The sequence below is a fragment of the Bufo gargarizans genome, chromosome 5, assembly GCF_014858855.1.
Source record: "Bufo gargarizans isolate SCDJY-AF-19 chromosome 5, ASM1485885v1, whole genome shotgun sequence".
Taxonomy (NCBI): Eukaryota; Metazoa; Chordata; class Amphibia; order Anura; family Bufonidae; genus Bufo; species Bufo gargarizans.
The window spans coordinates 15240966-15266395 of NC_058084.1; the positions used below are offsets into that span (position 1 = coordinate 15240966).

The window sequence follows — 25430 nt, forward strand, 5'->3', positions numbered from 1 at the left end:
CTCTATGAGGAGGGGTCCTATCAGTGATTGACCGCCTTCCCTCTATGAAGAGTAGGTCCTATGAGTGACTGACACAAGACCACATGGGACACTGTAGTACAGTACAGACCAAAAGTTTGGACACACCTTCTCATTCAAAGAGTTTCCTTTATTTTCATGACTATGAAAATTGTAGATTCAGCCTTATGTACTATGTTACTATGTGAGTTCATTTTATGCACATGAGGCGTTTTTATTGGTGCTCAATAAAAACCATTATATTTGCTGTCCTCAAATAATTAAGTGCCCCTTTAGACAAATTACTGATAGGACCTCCTCATAGAGGAAAGGCTGTAAATAACTGATAGGACCGCTTCCTCATAGAGGAAAGGCTGTCAATCACTAATAGGACCTTCTCCTCATAGAGGGAAGGCTGTCAATTGCTGATAGGACCCCCACCTCATAGATGGAAGGCTGTCAATCACTGATAGAACCTCCTCCTCATACAGGAAAGGCTGTCGATCACTGATGTTACCGTCTCTTCATTGAGGGAAGGCTGTCAGTCTCTGATGATATCTTTTCCTCATAGAGGGAACATTGTCAATCACTGATGGAACCTTCTCCTCAGAGCGAAGGCTGTTAGTCACTCATAGCACCGTCACCTCATAGAGGGAAGGCTGTCAACCATTGATAGGACCTCCTCTACATAGAGGAAAGCCTGTCAATCACCGATAGGACAGTCTCATGAGATGGAAGGCTGTCAATCACTGATGGGACCAACTCCTCATAGAGGGAAGGCTGTCAATCATTAATAGGACCTCCTCCTCATAGAGGGAAGGCTGACAGTCACTGATAGGACCTATTCATAGAGGAAAGGCTGTCAATCGCTGATAGCCTTCCCTCTATGAAGAGTAGGTCCTATCAGTGACTGTCAGCCTTCCCTGTATGAGTAGCAAGTCGTATCGGTGATTGAGAGCCTTCCCGCTATAGGACCTTCTCTTCATAGAGGTAAGGCTGTCAATTAATGATAGGACCATCTCCTTATAGAAGGAAGGCTGTTAATCACTGGAGTAAGTTGGAGTAAAGTTGGAGCTCCTCTTTATAGTTGTAGTTTGTAAATTATCTTTTCATTTTCAGTTTTCACTTCTTCATTTGGAATCTCATTCATTGATAGGCATACTGAAATATTACTCTGCTTGTGAACATTCTGTGCAGATATAATCTGCATAAAGCCTCATTCACACGTCCGTGCTCAAATCCGTGAGAAGGTGGTCAGTGATGCATCCGTGAAGGATCAGTGTTGCATGTTTCACTGACACCGAACAGCTATTTTCAAAGCATCTCTTCTTAATGATCCGTGAAACATGGACGCAACACAGATAGCATCCGTGGTTTTCATGGACCCATAGACTATAATGGACTTGATGGATCCTTGAACACGGACAAAATCGAGCATGCATCCGTACTAAAAACACTGATGTCTCAATACACACATTAAAGTGAATGGGGACGTGTGCTGTCCGTGGAGAACACGTACAGCACACATCCGTGCTCATACTCATATGCTCTAGTCTCGTCCAAAGCTGTGTTCTGTTACGACGGCTTGTTTTTACCATAGTGCAGTGCATTATGAGCACTTATGTGCCACTTAGAACTATGGTCATATGCAATAAAGTGCAGATAAACACTAATTTGCTTCTGTCAGAATTGTGAATGCAGCTCTGGCTGTGACTGGAGTATAAGACAGGATGTATCTTTAGATCAGTACAGGTAAGTAAAACATATTGGAATGTGGATCAAAAGACCCCTAATAGTTTGCCCCATAATGCACCAGGACGACCATATTTTCTTTGTGTCCGTATGCGGAACCATTCACTTTAATGGGTCTCCAAAAAAAATAATAATAATTACTCCGTGTGGATTCCATGTCCGTATGTCCGCTAGTCTGTTCTGCAAAAAAATAGAACATGTCCTATTCTTGTACGTTTTGCGGACAAGGACAGACATTGTTACAATGGATCTGCAAAAAAAGGGATGCAACACAGACGTCACCCGTTTCTTTTGCGGATCAGTGTTTTGTGGACTGCAAAATACATACGGTCGTGTGCAGGAGCCATTTTCCAGCATCAGACTACAGTACACTTACTGGTGTCTAATCTCTCGTAATGCACCACAGTAGAGCATGCTCTCAAGCCACAGAAAATGGAAGGTCAATCTGAGAGCTAAAAGGAACCCAGCAGAATTCTGAATGCTGCTTTGGATGTGACTAGAGCACAATACACAATAAACCTATTAAAATCAAAACCTTTAGCGTCTGTTCAGACGCTTATGTGCGCCTTTCAAGGTCACTGTACCGGTCAGTCAGGCTGAGATGCACTTCTGGGTATAAGGTTACCTCAGGGCTATTTATGGAAAGAACACCAAATCCAACGGAAGAAAAAAAAAAAAAATAATAATTGCTGAAGGCGTAAATTACGAGAGCATACAGCGAGTGGAATCAGTTACTGAAATGTTTATTAAGATCGAACTGTTGAACAACGTATCGAAATACACTGTATACAGAGTGGAGGATGGGGAAAAAATAAAATCCTCAAAATTCTTCTCATTATTATTATCATTCTTAAATTAAACCAGATCATACAAATGGAACAGAAAATAACACGGAGCATGGCTTCAATAATATTACAGCAACAAATAATAATCATGCAAATGATCAAAAACAGAAAACATCATCATCATAATAAAATAACACAAGCTCCACAGTGTAATAAATCCAAAACAATAATAAAACGACAGAACCAAATCACTCGGCGATCAGTCGCTCGTGACATCACTCGCGCTTAATCCCTTTTACCCTCTAAAAACAAACGACTTCATGTGTTTAACACACGCTTATAAAGATTTGCTAAACTCAGCAAGAGCTACGATAGTGCTCAACTTAATAAGTTGATAAAAAACTAGTTGTTTATACGGGCAGTTCACCATAGAACCAGAATCTTTTTTTTTTCTTTTTTTCTTCATTATGAGATGCCTAAAGTGCAGCTTTCCAGGCATTAAAAAAAATTAAAAAAAGTTGTCGTTTCAGTGTTTCCTTATATCTGAGGTCGCTCTATGCAACTAAAAACGTAAAATCATTTCACGCATATTTTCTACGTGTATATACTGTAGATAGAGTTCCTACGGATTTCTCTGTATTAAATGCCATGTAATAAAATAGTAAACTCTTCATAAAACTGATTTTGCCTATACAGGTACTATAAGCTAGGATGGAGGGGGGAGAGGGCATAAACTTTTTGAAAATAAAAACACTAAAATAGGAGTTCAAAATTTAGGCAAGAGCAGGGCTACAAGCTGAAGTAATTAACAGGGTAGTTATGGTTCCAAAGCCACCAGATGGCCTTGTGTTGTGAGCCTCCCAATGGTGACCAAACCCAAATAGTGGGTTTATACATATTGTGCAGGAAAGTTATCAAAACTAGTAGCAGGTGCCCATCAGAACCAGTTTTTAGCACAAGGGGTCTACTTTTCTGCTGGACTAGTTTTTACAACTTTCCCATTTTGGAGGATAAGATTTCCACATGCAGATTTATATATAAAAAAATTTGTAGATAAAAAGTGGCCTAGCTTTGATGGTTGTTAGACACATTTTAGCATCTGTATTAAGATCTGGACACCCCTACAGTTGAAGTGAACCTGAACCAAGATCACCCTAGAATGCTATGGTGCTCTAAGCTCTATGGTGCTCACTTGAACCTCAGGGGGCGGGGCAGTAGGAGGATTCAGATATTTGAATAAGCCTTACTTTAACCTTTTTAGACAGGGGCAGCTACATAACTGATCTACATTACTACATAGGGCGTCAAGCAATGACACATAAATGAGGCACATAATAAATGTGAAATAAAAGCTACGTACAGCGACGGAAGGTATACAGAGTTGTAAAGATGAAGCATAGCTGGGAGGTCTACAGGCAGAAGTGATTATCTGGGAAAGAAAGAGCTGAATTTTGACCCCAGAGAGGACGTGCTGAGAGGTGTGGTGCAGACAAACTCTAGGGCCCTGGCTTGGGGCCTTACTCAGGTGCATAGCCATAAGGGTTACAGAGGAAGGGCCTCTAGGGTAGGTTAGGGGCCCATTTACAGCTTGTGCATTGGATACAGGAACTTACAGTTCTTCGTGAATTAATTGCACTGTTTCTCATCCATAAAGTGTTTGTTTAGTATGCCTTATGGCCCCACCCAAGTGTAGGGGTCTGGTTGTGGCAGGTATACGCACCCCCTATACCTAAGCCATTAGTTGCAGTACAGCGGACCACCATTATACCGCTATCTGCATTCAAAATTTCAGATTTTCTTTTTTTAAAAACAGGCAAACTTACAGGCATGGCACCCAGACCACTCAAAACGAAGCTTGGTAGTCTGCTACACCTGGCACCAAGTGCTCCAGTATCGGGAGCCATGTCTGTCTATCATTTGACTGATACGCCACTGGATGAATCTACATAAATTTCTACTTTCCAATATAAAGATATCTGCAACATGATTCCGTGTATTAGGAGTCCAGCACATAAAATGGCTGCCGCGGCTGCAGGGGCCTATAATGCCCTATCATGTACATAATAACACCATGTATAAATGTCAAGTAAAGTTACCCATAAAGTTACACATATTGCAGTGAATAAGGGCACCAAATAGACTGCTCTTTGGGATACGGCACCACGTAGTAGTCACCATGTCATCTCCATATCTTACAAAAAAAGCCTCGCTGTCTTCCCTGAGAGCCACAACGATCAAGGGATATTATATTGCTCTTATTGTACGGCATTTCCGCCAATGGCTGCACAGTCTGAAAAAATAAATAAATACTGCAACGCAGGTCACCATGCACCATGCACCATGCTTCTCCAACTCCTGTCATCCCTATTGGCAAACCAAAGCATAGAGCAGGGATGCTCAACCTGCGGCCCTCCAGCTGTTGCAAAATTACAACTCCCACCATGCCCTGTTGTAGGCTGATAGCTGTCCAGGCATGCTGGGAGTTGTAGTTTTGCAACAGCTGGAGAGCCACAGGTTGGGCATCCCTGGCATAGTGGACAGGAATTTGGCAATCAATCGTATGAAAATGTTATCTTATGATGCTGCTATAATCAACCAAAGAAACCCTGTGCTGACAGTATACTGTGCTACGACTGGCGCCTAGCACTATGTCTGCAGGAACACTGCAGGAGGAATGGGTGCAGTTCTGAGGATGAACAGTGGGGATGATCTAGACCAGGGATGCTCAACCTGTGGCCCTCCAGCTGTTGTAAAACTACAACTCCCATTATGCCATGCTGTAGGCTGTCCGGGCATGCTGGCAGTTGTAGTTTTGCAACAGCTGGAGGGCCGCAGGTTGGGCATCCCTAAACTAGACGCTCTTTAGATAGAAGTTCTATCCTGATGCCTACTCCTTGTACAAAGAGAAAGGTCCTTTAGATGAATGAGTTATATCAGGTGTCAAGAGACCTGAAGATGCCCTACGGTACAATATGGAGAAGCTTGCTTTTCAGGAGAATTGTGCAAGGCTTGTAAGTTGGTGGCTTTCAATATCAGGCAACAATAGGTCAAGGGGTTAAAACTACTGATTGGCACCAAAAGGGAGCCCAATGTACAAGTGAAGCAAGTGGTCAGGTCTGTCCAAAGACCTAAAATTATTATTCAAAGATCTAAAACTAGCGAAGGGCCCCGCCACCGGAAGTGGGAGATAGCACCTCACATCACCGAAGGACATACCTTACATAGAGTTTCTCTCAGATGAAACCCACCCAATGTACTGGTTAGGTACATGGTTAGGTCATTCCATAGCTGGCACCAAATTATTCAAAGATCCTAAAACTAGCAATGGGTACCAGCACTAGAGAAGGGAGTTAGCGCCTCCTATCACCCATCATACTTCAACTAGAGACATGTACATTTCTGGACCATCAATGGAGACAAACAAGAGAGCATGCCAAAATATTAAACGTTCATATCGCCACCAGTACTGTCAATGAAAACTAATGCTCCTACATCCGTGGACAACAGACTTCTATAGGAGGAGATATTTGTCAGATATGACCTTTGTGCAAGTGAAGTAAGAGGTCACACCTTTGCATATCTGGTGCCAAAAGATCTAGAGCGCAAGTCTCCAAATCGGCGCCGACTCAGTCAGTCAAGGGAAACTTCTTCCGTGAAAATATTGTCACAGTGCTTGTCAATGACAGTATTAGTTTAGGTTATTGTAGTGTATGCCGCCAGAGAGTACCGCTATACCAGGACCTGCGGAAGGCGGCAGTTTGTACGGAAGCTATAAATGCTCCCTTGGTAAATATCCAACAAAACACCAATACCTAAAAATAAATCAGATGAAATGATACAATCAGTATGTTAAAAAAATAACACTAACGTCACCTTGTATCAACCGTTAATACCTCACCACCAAACTGTAGGCACTAGAAAAAGCTTAAAGGACAACTCCAGCCATCACAAAACACTATGCGGATAGTCTCCTTTGATAGGGACAAAGTAGAAATGGGCCGGGTTCGGTGGGGACATGACTGCGCACCTGATGTGTGGAGTTAGCCAATACAGAAGATGTATGTGATGGAGACGACCACAAGCATTTGGCATTTAGACGTCTGCCATTCAGTCCTCTACCTGGCGGACTGTCTACAGACCAACTCCGTGGCGGTCGTCGTGCTTTATAATCCACTAGACTTCTATTCACTACCAACATTTCCAAATAAAAACCTCTTCTGTATAGACCGACTCTACTCTCCGCAGAGCCACGTCGTCTCAGGATGCAGAAGGACCCATCCCGCTTGGGTCTTTTACGGCCCGTCTATCCATCTATCATCTTCACTCTGACTTTGGGAAGTGGCCATTGGACCTGGCTTGTCTGCACGAGGCCAGCCCTAAGGGAATCCGACCCAAGTCGTTTAATATGTAACCGACAAAGACATTAAAGGGGTTGAATGGGATTAGAAAAACGTGGCTGCTGTCTCCAAAAACAGCGCCGCACCTGTCCAAAGGATGTTCGCAGTATTGCACATCAAAAACTAAAACGCGCCCCCTTTGTACATAATACAACATTTAGAATAGAGGATATTGAACTTCGTCACCGGGACCGAGATGTAATTCCGTGTTTTTCTAACCCTGGGCAAACCCTTTAAATCTGGGTTCACCAATATATTATATTAAATGTATATGGCAATAAATCTTCTAAGTACTACTCTATATGTAAATACAGGGTCATGTGATTAATTAGAGGGTTCCTAGACTTGTCTGGGCAACTTTCGGACATCGGTCCAATGGCCTAGACCAGAGATGTCCAAACTGCGGCCCTCCAGCTGTTGCAAAACTACAACTCCCAGCATGACTGGATAGATTACTAGCCATTGGTGCATGCTGGGAGTTGTAGTTTTGCAACAGCTGGAGTGCCGCAGTTTGGACATGCCTGGCCTAGACACTGCCATCGACCGGTCATGCTTCCTCATGGGAGGGACAAAAAAACAAGTCAGTGCAGCATGGAAGGCAGCCTCTTATGCAGCAGATAGCGCCTCCTGTGACAATCTGAAGTGCCACAGCCTGCAGAATACACCAAGGGGGAGCCGCAGGATGGGGTCAATGTAAGCCTGTCATGTGTGCATGGGCGGAGGACTTGCTGGCCGTAAGATGGGGGGGGGGGGGGGCGGTTAGGGCATATAGGGTGTCCTCGCCATTTGCAGCTTTAGTAGTCTCCATGATCACTCACTGTCTTATCGTCACCTAAATCAGCAGCTAAATCTAAAGGGTTGCAGATGGTGCACCGACCCCCAATGAGAATTTCCGCAGATTCCTGATGGCTTCCGACCCAAAAGTTCAAGTAACGTAAAAAAAAATCCAAAAGCTCTTTAAAAATATTAATATTGCCGTAAATAAACGCGCTGGCATCACTAGTGTCAGCCCCGGAGGGTAATACGCAATTACACTCTGCATATAGATTCGTATTGCATTGCTGTGCGTCTCTTCAAGGCCTAGCTTCTGCCTCCTTCGCCATTTTACAGCTTGGATATAATCTACATCTCAAGGTGAACCTTGCTTTACTTGAACTTGTGACGCTCCAGTCCCAGCGAAAGCTGCATTCACAATTTATTTTGGCTGACCTATCCCAGCAGCACGACGGAAGCTCAGAGTCGGCAACTGAAGGAAATATTCTGCGCAGCTCTGGATGCGACTCAAGTTCATCTAAAGTAACGGCAAAGTCACTCAGCATGTTCTATACATATTATAAACTGTAAGATGCTGACGGGTGAACTTCTACTTCAAGTACAGTAAATGTCCTTTAATCCAGTATTTCCAGTCCTTTTTTTTCCACCCCCAGAACCATTTGATTCGGAATCGAGCCCAAACCCGAAAATGGAAGAGGAAACAACCAATGGGAATACTACAATAACGTGACAGTATCCTATTTCGGAATTCTGGAGCTAGTCTCTTCCGATACTCCGGAACGTCTGCAGGACCTGGTTTAACTGCATCGTACTGTACATCTAGGAGGACCTGAAATCAGGGATTTTTCTGCATGTTATTGCAAACATCAACGTGTTTCTCCTTCAAGTGTCAGTAAATTTCCGCACGCGGCAGAACAACGTTAAAGTTCTTACAAAAAGAGATTTTGCTAAGGCAAAAAAATGATTTTTCACATGCCGGTAATCTACTATATACAGCTTATAACCATGCACATCAGTACAACTATTCAGAGTGATGATCAATTATCACAAGTGCAAAGAGAGAGAGAAAAAAAAAAAAAAGCTGAAGGTTTGGTGCTTGCGGCTAAAAGTCTCCCATGCACGTGCCAAAAAACTCAACAGTAATGACTGTGTGCTGTACAAAGCTCTGCATCAATTCTGGCCTATGTGCAGCACACTGACATTGAGTAGAATTTCTCAAGGTAGAAAAAGTCATCCTGTTGCCAACATTCCCTTATTACAACCACTTAAAGGAAATCTCCATTTATCTCTTTGTGTCACGCTCACATGCTCCCCTACAGGAGAATTTTTTTTTTTTTTATTATCTCCCATGATGCATTTTTTTTTTTTTACTACTTTCCAGTCCCAGGCAAAGTTGAGCTGAGTGTGTATTGAAAAGGGGTGGAGTCTGACAAATGCACTGTGTAGAAACCATACTGTACCAAGCACTATGGGGAGAGCACAAACCCGAATCGGTTGAGCACGAATCGGTTGATTTTTTTTAATTTTTGAGTGGAGATTTCCTTTAAGTCGTAAGTGATCATGGCGCTCCCTGGGGAGCTTCCAGGAGTCACTGGTTCATGATAAGCGGCAATTTCGCTAGAGCAGTCACCCGTACAAAATGGCTGTGCAGGAGACATATTAATGGACCGGTATATACAGCTGCGGGTTCAAAGCCACTTCACCACTGACTCAAATCAAGGGCACATTACGTGGACGTGTCTGCGTCCCAGATAAAATGCCCCTCCTGCTCCTGTTTTCACCCCCAAAAAAAATTACCCATTTGGTAAAAAAAATAAAGTATGGAATGCAGACCGTCAACACGGCCGGGTTCCCGCAGGGCGTTTCCTCGTCATTTTGCATTATATATATATATATTATGTAAGAAAAAAATCATGGTGACATTTTTCTGTTACTTTAAGAAAACCTAAAATGAGTCACTGAGGAACCAAAAGGCATGGATGCTTAATGTATATTTTTTTTAATTTACCATTTACACCATTTTTTTAACCACATTCAACATCCCTGCCTGAATCCGGCCCATATGGTCCAGACCTCAAGCCCGTGGCGCACACATCACTATTGTGGTGTGACACTATGTCCGGGAGTGTCAATGAGTTCCTTTGCTAACCTGCAAACAACCCTTAAAAAAATAAAATAAAAATAAAAAGACAATCAACCCAAAAAGAAAGTAGCATTAAAGAAAATTGTTAAAAAATGGCGGTATATGGTAAATGGCGGTATAACATTTTTTATTTTTTTTTACAGTCGTGCAGATTTCTCTTCTGACGCAATATAGTATATAACATTTGGTAGCCATTTATGATAGAACCGGACACATGGAGTAGTATTGCTTTAAATCTAGAACACCTGACGTCAAGCGAAAAGGAATCACATTTTTTTTGCAAAAAAGTCAAACTGCCTACGTGTTCTCACAGCGTCCCGCCAACGGACGGAATAGTCACCCAAACTGTTTTCACGCAAAATATATAGAATGTCAAAAAAGAAAAAAGAGAATTCAAAGAAAAGCAATCTAGTAAAAAAATATGTATACGTTTTTTCACTTGGCGTCTGGAGACACTGAGTACAGGCTGCCATTATTTAGAGTATCTGCAGCGGCACGCCACGGAGACGGGAAACGTTCCTAAACGGATCTAGGAGCCTTTTCCATCTTACAATTTAGGAGAAAAAAAAATTTGGGGGGCAAACGCTTTTGAAGCTCCTGCCAATATGACTGGCGCATGGTGAATCCCTGGCGCGTCGCTGAGAGATGCACTTTGATTGCTGCGTTGAGCCATGATTTTGAGAGAAAAGCTATAGAAAAAATTAGTAATTAGTGGTCTGTACACCCAAAGTGTCGTAAAAACCTGCAAAACCTAATTGTTGTTTATAACATACGTTTTGCTTCACATGCAGAAAAAAAATAGCGAAATCCATCAAACCAGAATTTTCCATCTGAAAATTAAATGAATTGCATGTAATTTTCACGGCTTAGACTGGACGTGAGCTTAGACTTCACTAAGCTAAGCTTTGGGCTCAGTCTAGACCTACACCCGCTGTTCTGTTGCCATTGGTGGGTCTGTATGGTCTGGAATGTGTTGTGACTTTTAGTTTTTTTTCTTCTTCTAAAGCACCATCTCAAACTGCCGATTCGCTTTCTACTTCTGGAGGAACCGTTGTCTGCCCTTTGGGGGAAAGCTTCAGCACCAGAGGCTTCTCAGGATCCAGTCCATTAGTGATGGCAGCTTCTGGGGCAACCTGGCTTTTGGGTTCCTCCTTGTTCTCGTCTGGGACTTCGGGATATATCACTAAGAATGTAGCTGTGAGAAACCCCAGGAAGGAGCCTATGGAAGCCACCAGAGGTATTACTCGAACTGTGCTCCCGAAGTCAACCACCGCACCAAGGGCGGAGGCCACCAAAATCTGCGAGATGTAAACCTGGCAAGATAAGATGGCGCAGTCTATGCCGAATCCTCTCTTGGAGTTCCCAGGACTGTGATGAATATACTGCAAGGAAAAAAAAAATGAAGACAATTTTGTGACAAAAAGTGGAGAAAGCCATTCGATACCTTAGATACACCACAAACGGAGCCCTGGGTTGTGTCTGGTATTGCAGCTTAGCTCCTTTGAAAGTGAACAGGGTTGAGCTGCAAGCAACAGGTGGACAGGTGTGGCGCTCTGTCTGGAAGAAAGTAGCTATGTTCTTCTAAGTAATAACTAAAGGAGGGGCAGTCGCTGATAAAAACTACACTTTTAATATATTAGGGTAAAAAATACTTGACAATCTTTTTGCACAGTTTATAAGCCTACTTTTTAGCCTACCAGCTCAATAGCCTTTATCCCCATACCTGGCATATGGTCCTGTAGGTTTTTGTTTAGGGCCTTAACAGGGCCTCCAGCATAGGACCAGGTTCCAGCCAGGGCCACCCCTTGCGGGGTATTTTGGACCCCGTCCTAAGGATTTACTTGTAGGGTGTACTGGGCCAAGTAGGGTCAGTATACATACTATACCACTCTCGACCCGTCGGTTCTAATCACCCGCCAGACCACCATAGGTGCCCACTGTCGACATCCCTCTGTACCTTCATTGGGAACACCCCTTCCATCAAGGGGGTCAATAGTTTATTGCCTCCCTGGTCGAATGCACAGTGTGGGCATCTTTTTAGCCATCTTGATGGTCATATATGAAGATCTATACGGTCTCACAGTCCATGACCAGTTGAGCTCCTATACTTCCATCATGTTTGTTTGTGTGCAGGGGCCTTTTTACCCTAATATATTAAAAGTGAAGTATTAATCAGCGACTGCCCATCCTTTAGTTATTATTTCTCAGCTTTGGAGCAGTACTCAGGATAGACTTTACCCGTCTACCCTGATTAACCTATGTAGACATCATGTTCTTCTAAGCCAGGGGAATCCCTTTAATGCAGTACTCTCTCACCTCTTTCATTTCATGGTATTGTCCTAGCAGGGCGTATGGACAGTAGGAGATGCTCATGGAGACTATTCCCATGGTGCTGATCATGATCATTGAGACGTAGACATTTGGGAAGATGAACATCACCGCAGTGCCGATGGAGAAGCCCAGGGTCCCCAAGATGTAGATGACTTTGATGCTTAGGTCATAGTTATCCAGGTACTTCTGTAGCAAGGCTGCATGAAACAGAGGACACCTAATTATTTGCAGGTCCACAGTAAACCGTAATCCACTCAATCCTGTAGAGAACATTCCTATTCACCATGACCATGGGCGTTAAAGAACATTTCAGAAGGACATGATAAACTCTGTCCTACACACTAGAATTGGTCAATTTCTCCCCCCTCCTCCTTCCCACACTCTTCATGGGTCTCCTCACAAATTCATCAGACACTGATAACTAGCTGATGTTGTATTATTACCTGTGTTAATAACTTTTCACTACACTAAGGAATCAGGGATGTAACCATTAACCCCTTAACTGCCCAAGACCACCAGGGATGTAACAATTTGCCCTTCCACTGCTCTAGCCCAATATGGGTGTACCCATTAGACCCTTCATAGACAAAGACCAACAACTATGTTACCTTCAACCCCTTCACTGCCCTAGGCCCCAGAAATATAACCTTTAACCACTTTACTTCCCTAGACTACTATGTGCAACGATTATCCCCTTTACTGACCTAGACCACCAGGGATGTTATTTTTAACCCCCTTTTAGCTTAGACCAGCAGGGATGTAACCATTAGCCTTGTCACGGAAAAAACACCAGGGATGTAACCCATCAGCCCCTTCTCTGTCCTTGGCTACCAGGGCTATAACCATTGGCCCCTTCACTGACACCAGGAATAATACTTTTAACCCCTTTACTTACCTAGTCCCCAAGAGATGTAACCATTAGCTTAGTCACTGCCCCGAACCACCATAATGTAACCATTATCCCCTTCACTGCCCTAGACCACCAGGGATGAATCAATTAGCCCTTCTACTGCTCTAGACCACCATGGAGGTATCTATTAGACCCTTCACAGAGATAAGACACCTAATATGTTACCTTCAACCCAGTCACTACCCTAACTTTCAACTATTTCACTTTCTTAGACTACCAGGGATGTAACCAATAGCTCCTTCACTAACCTAGTCCACAGGGGATGCAACTACTAGTCCCTTCACTGACCTAGATCACCAGGGATCTTATCTTTAACCCCTTTGCAGATCTAGACCACCAGCGATTTAACCATTAGCCCCATCACCGACTTGGTCCATGAGGGATGTTACCCTTAACACTTCCCTACCCAAAAATCACCAGGTATGTAAAATAAACCACTTTATTTTCCTAGATCATAAAAGATATTCTACCATTAATCCCTAGAGAGATCAGAAAAATATTTTTACAGTCATTATTCATTTATAATATGTAATTGGCAAACATTTTGGTGAAAAGGGGTCCACATGCTGTCTTGCACAAGGACCTTTACTTGTATGTGACTGCCCCTACAATTTATGGTAGCATCATGGTATTTATAGTACAATTTACTGGTAGCATCATTTTTTGTAGACGGGATAAATTGCCATGACATCTATGGCAATGTTCGATAAATGCAGGCACTGATGACCAACGACAATGGCCAACCCCCTGACCAGGACCTCAGTCATTTTTGCAGACTGTGGCAGTTCAGTTTCTTACACCCTCTCGTCTTCTTGTAAGGGTGACCACTATCTAAGCCCGGGTAGCTAAAGGCACCAAAGTGGTCACAGGCAGTTTCTCTCCACTGTACAGTAGCCTGCCCCTTCATGCTGCACAGACCTGTTTTTGGTCTCTTCTACTCAAGCAAAAGCTGGGGCAATAAAAAAAAAAAAAAAAAAAAAAAAAAAAAAAGAAGGATTAAAAGATGTTCTGCCGCAAACAGAGAACACATAATACTCTTTGGCCCAGGAACACATGGACGTCCACGTGCTGTCACCGGCACACAGGAGCTGCATCTCATCAAAAACTCTATTCATCTGCCAACGATAAGAGGACGAAACCAGCAACATCTGGCGCAGCTTATCCCTCGCCCAGCATGATACATGATTTAATTACTGCTGCCGTCTGATTGCTGACACCAGAGCCAAGCCAAGAATGCTACAGGAGCCGGTATGGAAGGAGAGGTATATCACTATATAAAAGTCAGCCGAATATCAAGACCTATGAGAGTGGTAATGGGAGTCATAATGGAGGTCACCCAACTCTCCAAGGGGCGGATACACATAATATAACGTTTATCAAGAGAAAGTATCAAGGATAATGGAGATTCTGTAATGCCCTTTAATATCGCCAAAGCCTTACCTGAGCAGATAGCAGCAGTAGCAGCGTATATGACCAGACCCCAGCAGCCCATCTGCACCCCGGCATTGTACTGATGTAGTTCTGTGGAATTAGAGGGTGCCTAAAGAGAAAGAGAAAAACTGAGAGTCAGGACTTTAATAGCAGTGATTTTCAAAATGCAAATCACCAGAAAAAAAACTTTGCACCGACACTGAACAAGCAGAGAATGCAGTGCGCTTTTAGCTCAGAGTTTTGTAGTTTAATAAAGGTCCTCTAAAACTACGTTCACTCTGAGCCAGCAATGGTTTCTTAAAGAGGACCTTTCCTGGGTTTGTAGTAAGTGAGATAAATATCTGTACCTGCGGGGTACCCCCCGCTGATGCTGCCACCCTGCCTGGTTACCAGGAAAAGATTAAAGGACCTTAACATGTATAGCTTGGAAGAAAGAAGAGACCGAGGGGATATGATAGAAACTGCTAAATACATAAAGGGAATCAACAAGGTAAAAGAGGAGAGAATATTTAAAAGAAGACAAACTGCTACAGAGGACATAGTTTTAAATTAGAGGGGCAAAGGTTTAAAAGTAATATCTGGAAGTATTACTTTACTGAGAGATTAGTGGATGCATGGAATAGCCTTCCTGCAGAAGTGGTAGCTGCAAATACAGTGGAGGAGGTTAAGCATGCATGGGATAGGCATAAGGCCATCCTTCATATAAGGTAGGGCCAGGGGCTATCCATAGTATTCAGTATATTGGGCAGACTAGATGGGCCAAATGGTTCTTATCTGCCGACACATTCTAGGTTTCTATGGTTTTTTAAAATGGCGCTCCCGCGCCCAGTTATGGCCCCCTGCAAATTCTGCGCTCGGTGTGCCAATACTGAGCATCGGAGCAATGGGGAGGAGACGCAGTCTCTCTCTGCGGGCGTCTCCTTCTCCCCTGGCTGTGACGCTCTGCGCTGCGATTGGGTTAGGGATGAAAGGTCCTCTTTACATTGTACCAAACATGAGTTTTATCAGGCCTTATACAGTGATCCCTCAGGATACAGTGATCCCTCAGGATACAGTGACCCCTCAGGATACAGTGACCCCTCAGGATACAGTGACCCCTCAGGATACAGTGACCCCTCAGGATACAGTGACCCCTCAGGATACAGTGACCCCTCAGGATACAGTGACCCCTCAGGATACAGTGACCCCTCAGGATACAGTGACCCCTCAGGATACAGTGATCCCTCAGGATACAGTGATCCCTCAGGATACAGTGATCCCTCAGGATACAGTGATCCCTCAGGATACAATAGTCTTTTCTGACCCATCGCAAGTTGAAACTAGACTTAACATACAATGTCTCAGACTCCGATCCAACCAATAAAGGCCACTTCTCTGGTAAAGTAGGTGGATTAGTTGCTGGTTAGCAGCTATTCCTGACTGTTATATGTAAGGACTTGTTTTATCTTAGTTATCTGCTTATTTTTTTTTAAATCTTAATTTTCTCTCATCTTTGATGACATTTAGGGGCTTTGGAACAGATTACTCAATTTATAATGGTTTGCACATACAATGGTCATCCTGGAACCAGTTAATATTGTTACTTGAGGGACCACTGTACTCTATTCACATTCAAAGCAAATGGAAACATTCTGCTTGTTGTATGACCCAATATCTTAGCGTTAATTGTTGAAGTCCCTGGAGAGCAACGATGCCCCCCTCCCCCCCTACCCATCAGTCACAGAACACTACTTAAGTTCTCAGTACAGCAGAACCTTTACTTTCCTAGTAGTCACAGCAGCCCCCCCCCCCTACTTCCCAGTAGCCCCCCTTATCCTTAATACACACCTTCCCTCCTACCCCAGTAGTGACAATAGCCACCTACTTCCATAGTAGTCACAGAAGTCCCCCCCAGTGCCATCTAGTCAGAACAGCCCCTCCCTACTTCTTCACTAGTGAAAGCATCCCCAGTAATCACACCAGTCCCCCCGCCCCATATTTTCACTAGTGAACGCAAACCCTCTCTACAACCCCACTAGTTTCAGCAGTCCTCCACATCTTCACTTGTGAAAGCAGTAAAAAAAACTAGTAAAAAAAGCCCCACTATACAACCCCAGTAGTCACAGCAGTCCTCCACATCTTCACTAGAGAAAGCAGACCCTCTCTACAACCCTAGTAGTCACAGCAGCCCCCCTACTTCTTCACTAGTGAAAGCATCCCCAGTAATCACACGAGTCTCTCCCCCCCAGCCCCATATCTTCATTAGTGAGAGCAGACTCTCTACAACCCTAGTAGTCACAGCAGCCCCCCTACTTCACTAGTGAAACCATCCCCAGTAGCCATCACCAGCCCCTCCAATTCATTGCTGGTGAAAGCAGACCCTCTCTACATCCCCAGTAGTCATACCCCACTTCTTCACTAGAGAAAGAATCCACTTTCTATATTCCCCAGTAGTCACAGCTGCTGCCTACTTCTTCACTAGTGAAGGCATCACCTATCCACATCCCAAGTAGTCCCCCCCCCCCCCCTCTTCTCCACTGGGGAAAGCATCCAAAGTAGTCATTTACACTTCCGCAGAAATTCTGCCCACTAAAATGACAGCATTAGGATGCCCTACCTTAGGATGACCTTCAAAGATGACCTGACCCATAAAGTCTGTGTAGAAGACGGCTTCGGCAATAATGGAAAACCAGGTCAGTAAGTGGCACAAACAAAGACGTAACAACTCTTTGGGCATCTTCAGCATGGAGAGCCAGAGCAGCCTGACCGTCGTCTCAGTCTCTCCTTCCTCGCTTTCGGTATCGCCACTGGAGTTGGTGGCGCCGCTCTGGTTCCGATGCCTTTGCCTTTGGCGCTGTCTCTTCTGCATGTCGTAGATGTCATTCATGCTGCGGGACGACTTGATCAGCAGGATGGCGTTGGCTCTCCTGTAACGATATCGGTGGGACCCTACTTTGCCGTAATAGGAGAAGGTGTAAGAGGGCTGGCGATAAAACATGTGCCTGCGGCGGCGCATGGAGTTGGCGGTGCAGGACTGCTTCATGCCTATCCTGGTGTGTCCGTTCATGTTCTCCTTCTGCAGCATGTTCCCGCCATTGGGGACTTTAGATTCGTTAATGTGATTATCGAGCAACATCTCCTCTTCCCTTTCGTTCTCCCTGAGGAAGGCAGACAGGCGGTTGAATTGGGATTTGAGGAGTTCCTGGCTGGTGCTGCGGGGCGTGTTCGGGTAGGAACAGTCCTGGAAGATGGAGGGTTCGATATAATGCAGAAACTCAGATTCGTAATCCAGCGTGGCGTCGGGCATGTGCAAGACAGAATCACTTTTGCTCCTTACGATATCCACTTCGAGAAAGTCGAGGTTGAGATCATTCTCGGACTGAACGTCGTCCGGAAAGGAGTTGTAGGGGTCTTCTTCGTTGATGACATTCAGCCGGGACATGGGCGCCAGGGTGCTGTTAAGTTTCATGCTGGACAGGGTGTCGGCCTCATCCTCCAGGCGGTCCTGCTGAGGGCTGTACTGTTCCTCTTCGATACTGAAGAGGTGAAGGCCGACAGACACGGAGAAAATAATGGCTGCGAAAAAGAAGAGGACTTGCTGCTGAGACTTGAACAGGGATCCAAGGAAAGTCTGAGTCCAGTCGAGACCGCCGAGCATGTATCCGATGGCACCACCAAGGCCTGCGGAAAAAGAAATGGGAATTGGCAAAAAGATTTTTTTTAAAACCCCAAAAAGTTGAGATAACGAAACAACAAATCAATGAGTGATGTCAGATAGATGAGGGACGCACACCTATCTCCAGAATGGGCCCCCCCCCCCAAATGAAAGGAGAGCAGCCTCACATGCGCAGCTGCCCCCCGTTCACCGCTATGGGAGTTCAGATAATAGCGGAGCGGTAGCAGCGCTTTCACAGCAGGCTCTTTATTTAGCACTATAAGAGCTCATTCACACGACAGTATGACTGGGTCTGCATACGTTCTGCGATTTTGAGGAACGGGCGCGGACCCATTCACTTCAATGGGGCCAGCACACCATGTGCTGTCGGCATCCGTTGTTCCATTCCGCGGCCCCGCAAAAAAATATACAGCCTGTCGTATTCAAGAATAGGAAAAGAATAGGCATTTCTATAATGGGCCATTTGTTCCGTTCCGCAAATTGCGGAACAAACACAGGCGGCATCCGTGTTTTGCAGATCCGTAACACTGATGGCTTATCCTAGCGATAGGCCATCAATCTATACAATGAGATGATCCCTTTAAAAGGCAGATAGACATATCGGTAAGGTCAGAGTGCTGTGACACCCGCTAATCGATCGATCGTCAGCCCTTTATAGTCGATGACCTACTGTAAGATTAATCTGATCGCCGCTTTCTTAAAGGGGAAACCCCCTCTTGGACATTATCAGTTCACAAACGGTATCTCCATTCACTGACAGCAAGCAGAGATTTTGAATATGATGAGCAATTAAAGCACAAAGTGGACTAGAAGGATGATGAGAGCGGCCACGCACCGGCTGAGAAGGCGTGAATGTTCAGCGCCATGTCTTGCTCTTCGGTATCCGCAACGTCCAGCAGATAGGCGCGGATAGGACCCTCTGTGGCGTCGGCGCAGAAATCTAAGATCACCACGCCCAGCACAGTCAGGACGATGCCAATGGTCTGATTCTCCGGGACGTCTCCGATGGCAAGACCTGGGAAGAGAAATGTATGTTTGTATGCACCACGTAGAATACCCACAATGCAACACTCCACTGGACCATGTCTATGAGGAAAGGATCCAACTTGTTATATTCTACCTGCTCTCCCCCATGGATCTGCCTGTGTGTCAGTCTTCACTGATATTCTAGCATTTCATTCACAAACCAGTAAGCAGTGATTTAGTTGCCACTGAAATAAAAGTGTTTCGGTGTATTGAGGACAGTGATGGCGAGTGCCTATAACCAGCTTTCCACAGCTCCTGAATGGCCTATACATCTATATGGCTGGGGAAAGTTATAGCCTCCCTGCTAGCTACTGCTCCGCCTGCAGTCCATTCATGAACCAGGAAGCTGAGGATGAACAATAAGATGTTCGCCTATTACAATGCACGGATGATAGAAACAATGTGGAGCACCAGCTTTCCAGAGACCCTGAATGACATAACTGCATTGTAGAGACAGAAACTTTTCCACCCTCTTCTATTCATGAACCAGGAGTCTCAGGCTGAACATAGCGTACAGAGGGGTGGAAAAAAAAGGAACCCCGAATAGCACAGGTTCACCTTCACTCCACTCCTAGTACTCAGAGTACCTCCCTAACTTCTCATCGGTGTGTCAGTCTACACTGATGTTCTAAGATTTTATTCACAAATCAGATAACTCAGGCTGAACATGGCCAATTCTATTAACCCAAATATTGTTCTTCTGAGTAAGGCTGCAATCTATGGGGGCCCCTGTGGGCCCGTGGGAGATGCAGGCCCCTTGTTTGTTTGCTGGGAAGGAGTCATTTATTCCCACCGCGGGCTCAGAAAAGAACAGAGAGCGAGAGAGGAGATAATATGTGAAATAATACTGGAAACAGGATGCATTGTAAGATATGCAATAAAGGGAAAACGGCGCACAACAGGAAGAGTCTCCCTGTGAACAGGTTCCTAGAGGTTTCTCATGCCAAGTGCTGGCAGCGCTTCCCCCCCGCGCTCCGTCACAAGGCGCTGCTCATAGTATTGTTTACAGAGTCGCACGACGCGCTGCAAGAGCAAACACCTCCAGTGCAGATGTGCTTTGGTCCAGTGTTACGTCAAGACTTGCACTCCAGTCACACCCAGAGCTGCAAGGAGACTTTGGCTGGATACAATTTGGAATTTTTCCATACTCTATAACAGTCGTCTCCAACCTGTAGCTCTCCAGTTGTCGTGAAACTACAACTTCCATCATGCCCAGCGGGTCTGGTCTGGGGTCTGAAAAAAGTGGAAGTCTGGTCTGGGGTCGGAACAGATGCGGTCTGGTCTGGGGTTTGTGAAAACAGGGGGGTCTGGTGTCTGTGAAAAGAGGGGGTCTTATCTAGGATCTGTAAACAGAGAGGGTCTGCTCTGGGGTTTGTGCACAACCTTTTTTGGTCTGAGGGCCACATTTTCACCTCGCTCCATTTCAAGGGGCCGCAAATAAAATAAAATGTTGATTGGCGCTCATTTGCATCGGCAGGCCAATGTGAAGTGACCGCGGAGGAATGATCGCTATGACATTTAGTTATACTGATTATCGGTAGCACATCCCCGATTACACAGAGATGTGCGGCACGATTATACTGGCGGTTATCAGGAATGAGCGCTCCTATGGAGACTTGTTCCCCGTAAATGAATATCTCACAGTGCATTAGGGGCGTAAAGGGATTGCCCAGTAAAAATGAATTTCTAACACATTCCTGCAGCATGGACCCTGAAACAGAAGATTCATGCTTACCTGCTCCATGCCGCCCTGGCCCACTCTGCCTCCATCTTCCGGTCCCCGCGCTGTATGGTCACATGCACCTCTCCAGCCAATGACTGGCTTCAGCGGTGATGTGGCCACAAGCAGCGTGTCACTGCTGCAGCCAGTCATTGGCTGGAGCGGGGTATGTGACCATGGCCATGCTCTGCCAGCGCGGGAACCGGAAGATGGAGGCAGAGTGGGCCAGGGCGGCATGGAGCAGGCAAGTATGAATCTTCTGTTTCAGGGGCCATGCTGCAGGAACTTGTTAAAAAAATCATTTTTACAGGAAAAAAACCCGAAAAGTGGCGACATTTCCTTCCATCCTGCCTCCTAGTCATAAATCAGAGCTTTCCTTCACTGCAGAGGATGGCGCTCACTGGTTACCACCTCCTGCCCCCCAGTTACTGGCGCCATGTAATAACCAGTAAGCACTTTATCTTATGAGTGGGGAAAGCGCTTATTGGTTAACACTTTAATAACCAGGCGTAAACAGACACTTTTTTGTGATTTAGGGCACGTGGTGGATTAAACGTTTGGAACTTTTTTTATGTTGTATGTGTTGCGACTACCAAGATTTTTGCAACCATTTTTTACTTGACACATAGGGCCCAATCAATTATTTTTTTGTTTTATTTGGGAGAAAAACTGTACAAAACATTTTTAAAATTTTTATTTTTTTTTTCAAACTATAGCTCCTTATTCTTAAAATATGCAGACTGACACCAAAATAAATGATTATAATTAGTTCCCCATTTTGTGTCAGTCGTTTTGTTATATAATACGTCTCACGTGAATAATGGTGACAGTTTGGGTTGGTGTTTTTTCTTTTATGTATTTTAATATATTTTATTTTTTAACTTAATTTTTTAAATATTTCTGCTACAAAATATATCCCCCAAGAGATAATAAAAAGACCATTGGGGGACACTGACACTTAATTTTTCACTTTTTCCTTTTTATTTTTTTTCTTTTATTTGTATTTTACTAATATTTCATAGTATTTTATTTTTTTTATAAATAATTGGTTTATTAATTATTTTTTAAATATATTTTTGCCACATAATATGTCCCCCAAGAGGTCATAAAAAAAGACTGTTGGGGACAATTAACACAATTATTTTGCACTTAAATTTTTTTTTCCGTTTGTATAAATTTTTTTTTAATATATATTTAATAATTTTTTTAATGTATTTGCCACATAAAATGTCGTCCCCCAAGGGAATATAAAAAGCCTGTTGGGGGACAGTGAACACTTTTTTTTTTTCTTTTATTTGTATTTTATTATTTGTGTTTTATAACTTTATTTTTTATAATTTAACTTTATATATTTTTCCACATAATTTGTTCCCAAGAGGTCACTGAAAAACGTTTGGGAGACAATAGGAGATTTTTTTGCACTATTTCCACTGCAACTGGGGCATCCAAAGGAGCCCCACTTACAGGGGAAACCAGCATGCTGTGGGGGCTGAGCAGGGTCTCCTAACTCTGCGCTCTTGTACCCGCAAGCCGGGTCCACCCTGCACAGCGCGCCGCTCACCTATCGGAGGAGAAAGCAGAAGTGCTGATACACTGCTTCTGCCTTCTCCTCGGCTCCCGCGCTGTCACTTACAGCCGGGTACAGACCTGCTCCTGCTACAGTGCGGGAGCAGGAGCTGTAATGCTGAGTCGTGCCGCGCTGCGGGCAGAAACACAGCTGATCACGCGATCATCTGTGTTTCTGTCCAGGAAGACGGGGGCCAGAAACTTTGGCTCTGGGGGCTGCGGGTTGTGCACCCCTGGTCTGTAAATAGAAGGCGTCTGGTCTAGGAACTGCAAAAAATGGGGGAGGGGGGTCTGGTCTAGGAATTGTAAACAAGGGGGGAGGTGTCTGGTCTAAGGTCATAATGTTTTAGGGGGTCTGGTCTGAGGTTTCTAGGATTTACAAACAAAGGGGTCTCCTAACTCTGGTCTGGGGTCTGTAAACTTGGGTGTCTGGCCTGAGGTCAAAATGTTTTAGGGGGTCTTATCTGGGGTCTGTAAACAGAGGGGTTCTGGTATGAGGTATGAAAATAAAGCGGTCTGCTCTGAGCTTATGTTTTAGGAGTCTGATCTACGGGCTAAACAGAGGAGATCTGGTACAGTCATAATTTAGGGTGTCTGGTCAGGGATCTGTCAACAAATGGGTTATGGTCTGGGGTCTGTAAACAGGAGGGGTGTAGTCTGGTGTCCATATTTTTAGGGAGTCTGGTCTCTCTACTACTTTAGTGGTTGTAGGGTAGAGATAAACGAGTTTCTGGGCAATATATACGTTTTCTGGTACTCTCATTACGGAGAGTGCCTAGTATGTGTAATACAAGTGCGGAGTACTGTAGGCCATGCAACACCCCTGTGGGTTTCTGGGAAATATATTTAAATTAGGTTTCTTAAGCCTATTGGGTGGCAGCAGGTGTAAGATGTGCTAATTTTCATATGTTTTCCCGGAAACCCAGAGAAGTGTTCAATGGCTTTTGATACTAATCATGCATACTCCGCGCCCTGAACAGGGAGAAACAGTAACCCAACCAAGGCCTCTCAGTCAGCCAAGAAAATTTTCTTTGCTCAGTTCTGTTAAAAGGCAGTTGCCCAGAAAGAGCTGATTTTCTGGTATGAGACACTCAGTTTCACTCTCCTTTTGGAAAGGAGACTAGACTTTCTCTTTCCAGAGAAGCCTAATGTGTGGATGCAAGCACATATGACAAAAGCTTGAACAGTTTAAGGGCTACCACCAGGAGAAAATCCTTTTATGGAAATGCACATATTGAACAGTTTGAGGCTACCGCCAGGTGACAATCTTATTATTAGCTCTCTCTCTAAACAAAATCGCTAAAAGATTTGGGTTCATTAATCAGGATGACTGATTTGTTCATCCTTAATGTATTTATTTATGGGTCTATATTTGCTTGGAAGGTCTTATCTGGGTCTATATCTTTATTTAGGGGCCTGGTGCATGGTCTGTATTCAATTTGGAGTACACTGATGGGGTTCACTTGAACAAGTTATGCAAATCCTGAAAGGCCAAATATTGGAGACAATAACTCTAGGGCAATTTTTATAGGAGGTCTACCAAGATAGGAGGGCGTTTTTGGACCTTAAAAGAAGATGTACTTGGTTGGATTAGAACCTAGGACCCCAGTGCTGCGAGACAATGGTGCCGCTACTGACACTCAAAAAACTGGATTGATACAGTTCCCACTGAAATCCATCTTCAGTCATTTCAAAAAGCTCCCTCTAGTGGTGGCTGTAGGTAACCAGAATTGTGTATTTTGAAGTAGCAGTCCCACAATAAACAATACTTGTATACTCAAAGCATATTCCACAAATTCTTCAGGAGGTGTTGGTCCCACCTCTCAATTATTGAGCAAACCTTAAACGGTTGGCCACTTACCAATCACAGAGCCGTTGAGAAAAAGTGCAACTCCAAACAGAACTCCGATACATAGGCCGAGGATAAAGGGCCGCCGGCGGCCCCATCGAAGAGTGCAGCGGTCACTAGCTGAGCCGAGAAGAGGAGTAAATATCAAACCAAGAATGGGGCTCAGGAACCACGTCAGACTGTAGTACTGTTCAGGAAGACCTGTGAGTGACAAGGACACAACCAATAAGACCACAAAGGGGAAGGGGAATCCCGATTTATTAATAGATTTAATATAAATTAATGAGAAAATTAAGAATAATATATAAAACACAAAACATCAAGTATAGTCCTTAAAAATGATTTAAAGTTGTACATTGGAGGCAGTATTATAGCAGTTATATTCTTGTACATAGGAGCAGTATTATAGCAGTTATATTCTTGTACATAGGAGTAGTATTATAGTAGTCATATTCTTGTATATAGGAGGCAGTATTATAGTAGTCATATTCTTGTATATAGGAGGCAGTATTATAGTAGTTATATTCTTGTACATCAGAGCAGTATTATAGTAGTTATATTCTTGTACATCAGAGCAGTATTATAGTAGTTATATTCATGTACATATGAGGCAGTGTTACTGTAGTTCTACTCTTATACATAGGGGCAGTACTAGAGAAGTTGCAGTTGTAAGAAAAAGTATGTGAAACCTTTGGAATGATTTGGATTTCTGCACAAATTGGTCATAAAATGTGATCTGATCTTCATCCAAGTCACAACAATAGACAATCACCGTCTGCTTAACCTAATAACACACAGAGTTAAATGTTACCATGTTTTTATTGAACACACCATGTAAACATTCACAGTGCAGGTGGAAAAAGTATGTGAACCCTTGGATTTAATAACTGGTTGAACCTCCTTTGGCAGCAATAACTTCCACCAAACGTTTCCTGTAGTTGCAGATCAGACGTGCACAACGGTCAGGAGTAATTCTTGACCATTCCTCTTTACAGAACTGTTTCAGTTCAGCAATATTCTTGGGATGTCTGGTGTGAATCGCTTTCTTGAGGTCATGCCACAGCATCTCCATCGGGTTGAGGTCAGGACTCTGA

The 25430-nt window shown here is 44.0% G+C and overlaps 1 protein-coding gene across 2 annotated transcripts in view; it reads right to left on the reverse strand.

Annotated features, from left to right (window-relative positions):
- Nucleotides 1-2475: 2475 nt before the first annotated feature.
- Nucleotides 2476-25430, reverse strand: part of SLC45A4 (solute carrier family 45 member 4) — a 96736-nt gene continuing 73781 nt past the window's right edge. For both annotated transcript variants that reach the window (XM_044295087.1, XM_044295088.1), the window contains exons 3-8: nucleotides 24349-24537; nucleotides 19011-19190; nucleotides 17117-18180; nucleotides 14530-14629; nucleotides 12165-12376; nucleotides 2476-11230 (exon numbers count right to left, since the gene is read on the reverse strand). In XM_044295087.1, coding sequence (XP_044151022.1) covers nucleotides 10862-11230; nucleotides 12165-12376; nucleotides 14530-14629; nucleotides 17117-18180; nucleotides 19011-19190; nucleotides 24349-24537 — 2114 coding nt within the window. In that variant the 3' untranslated portion in view covers nucleotides 2476-10861. The remainder of the gene's footprint in view (nucleotides 11231-12164; nucleotides 12377-14529; nucleotides 14630-17116; nucleotides 18181-19010; nucleotides 19191-24348; nucleotides 24538-25430) is intronic.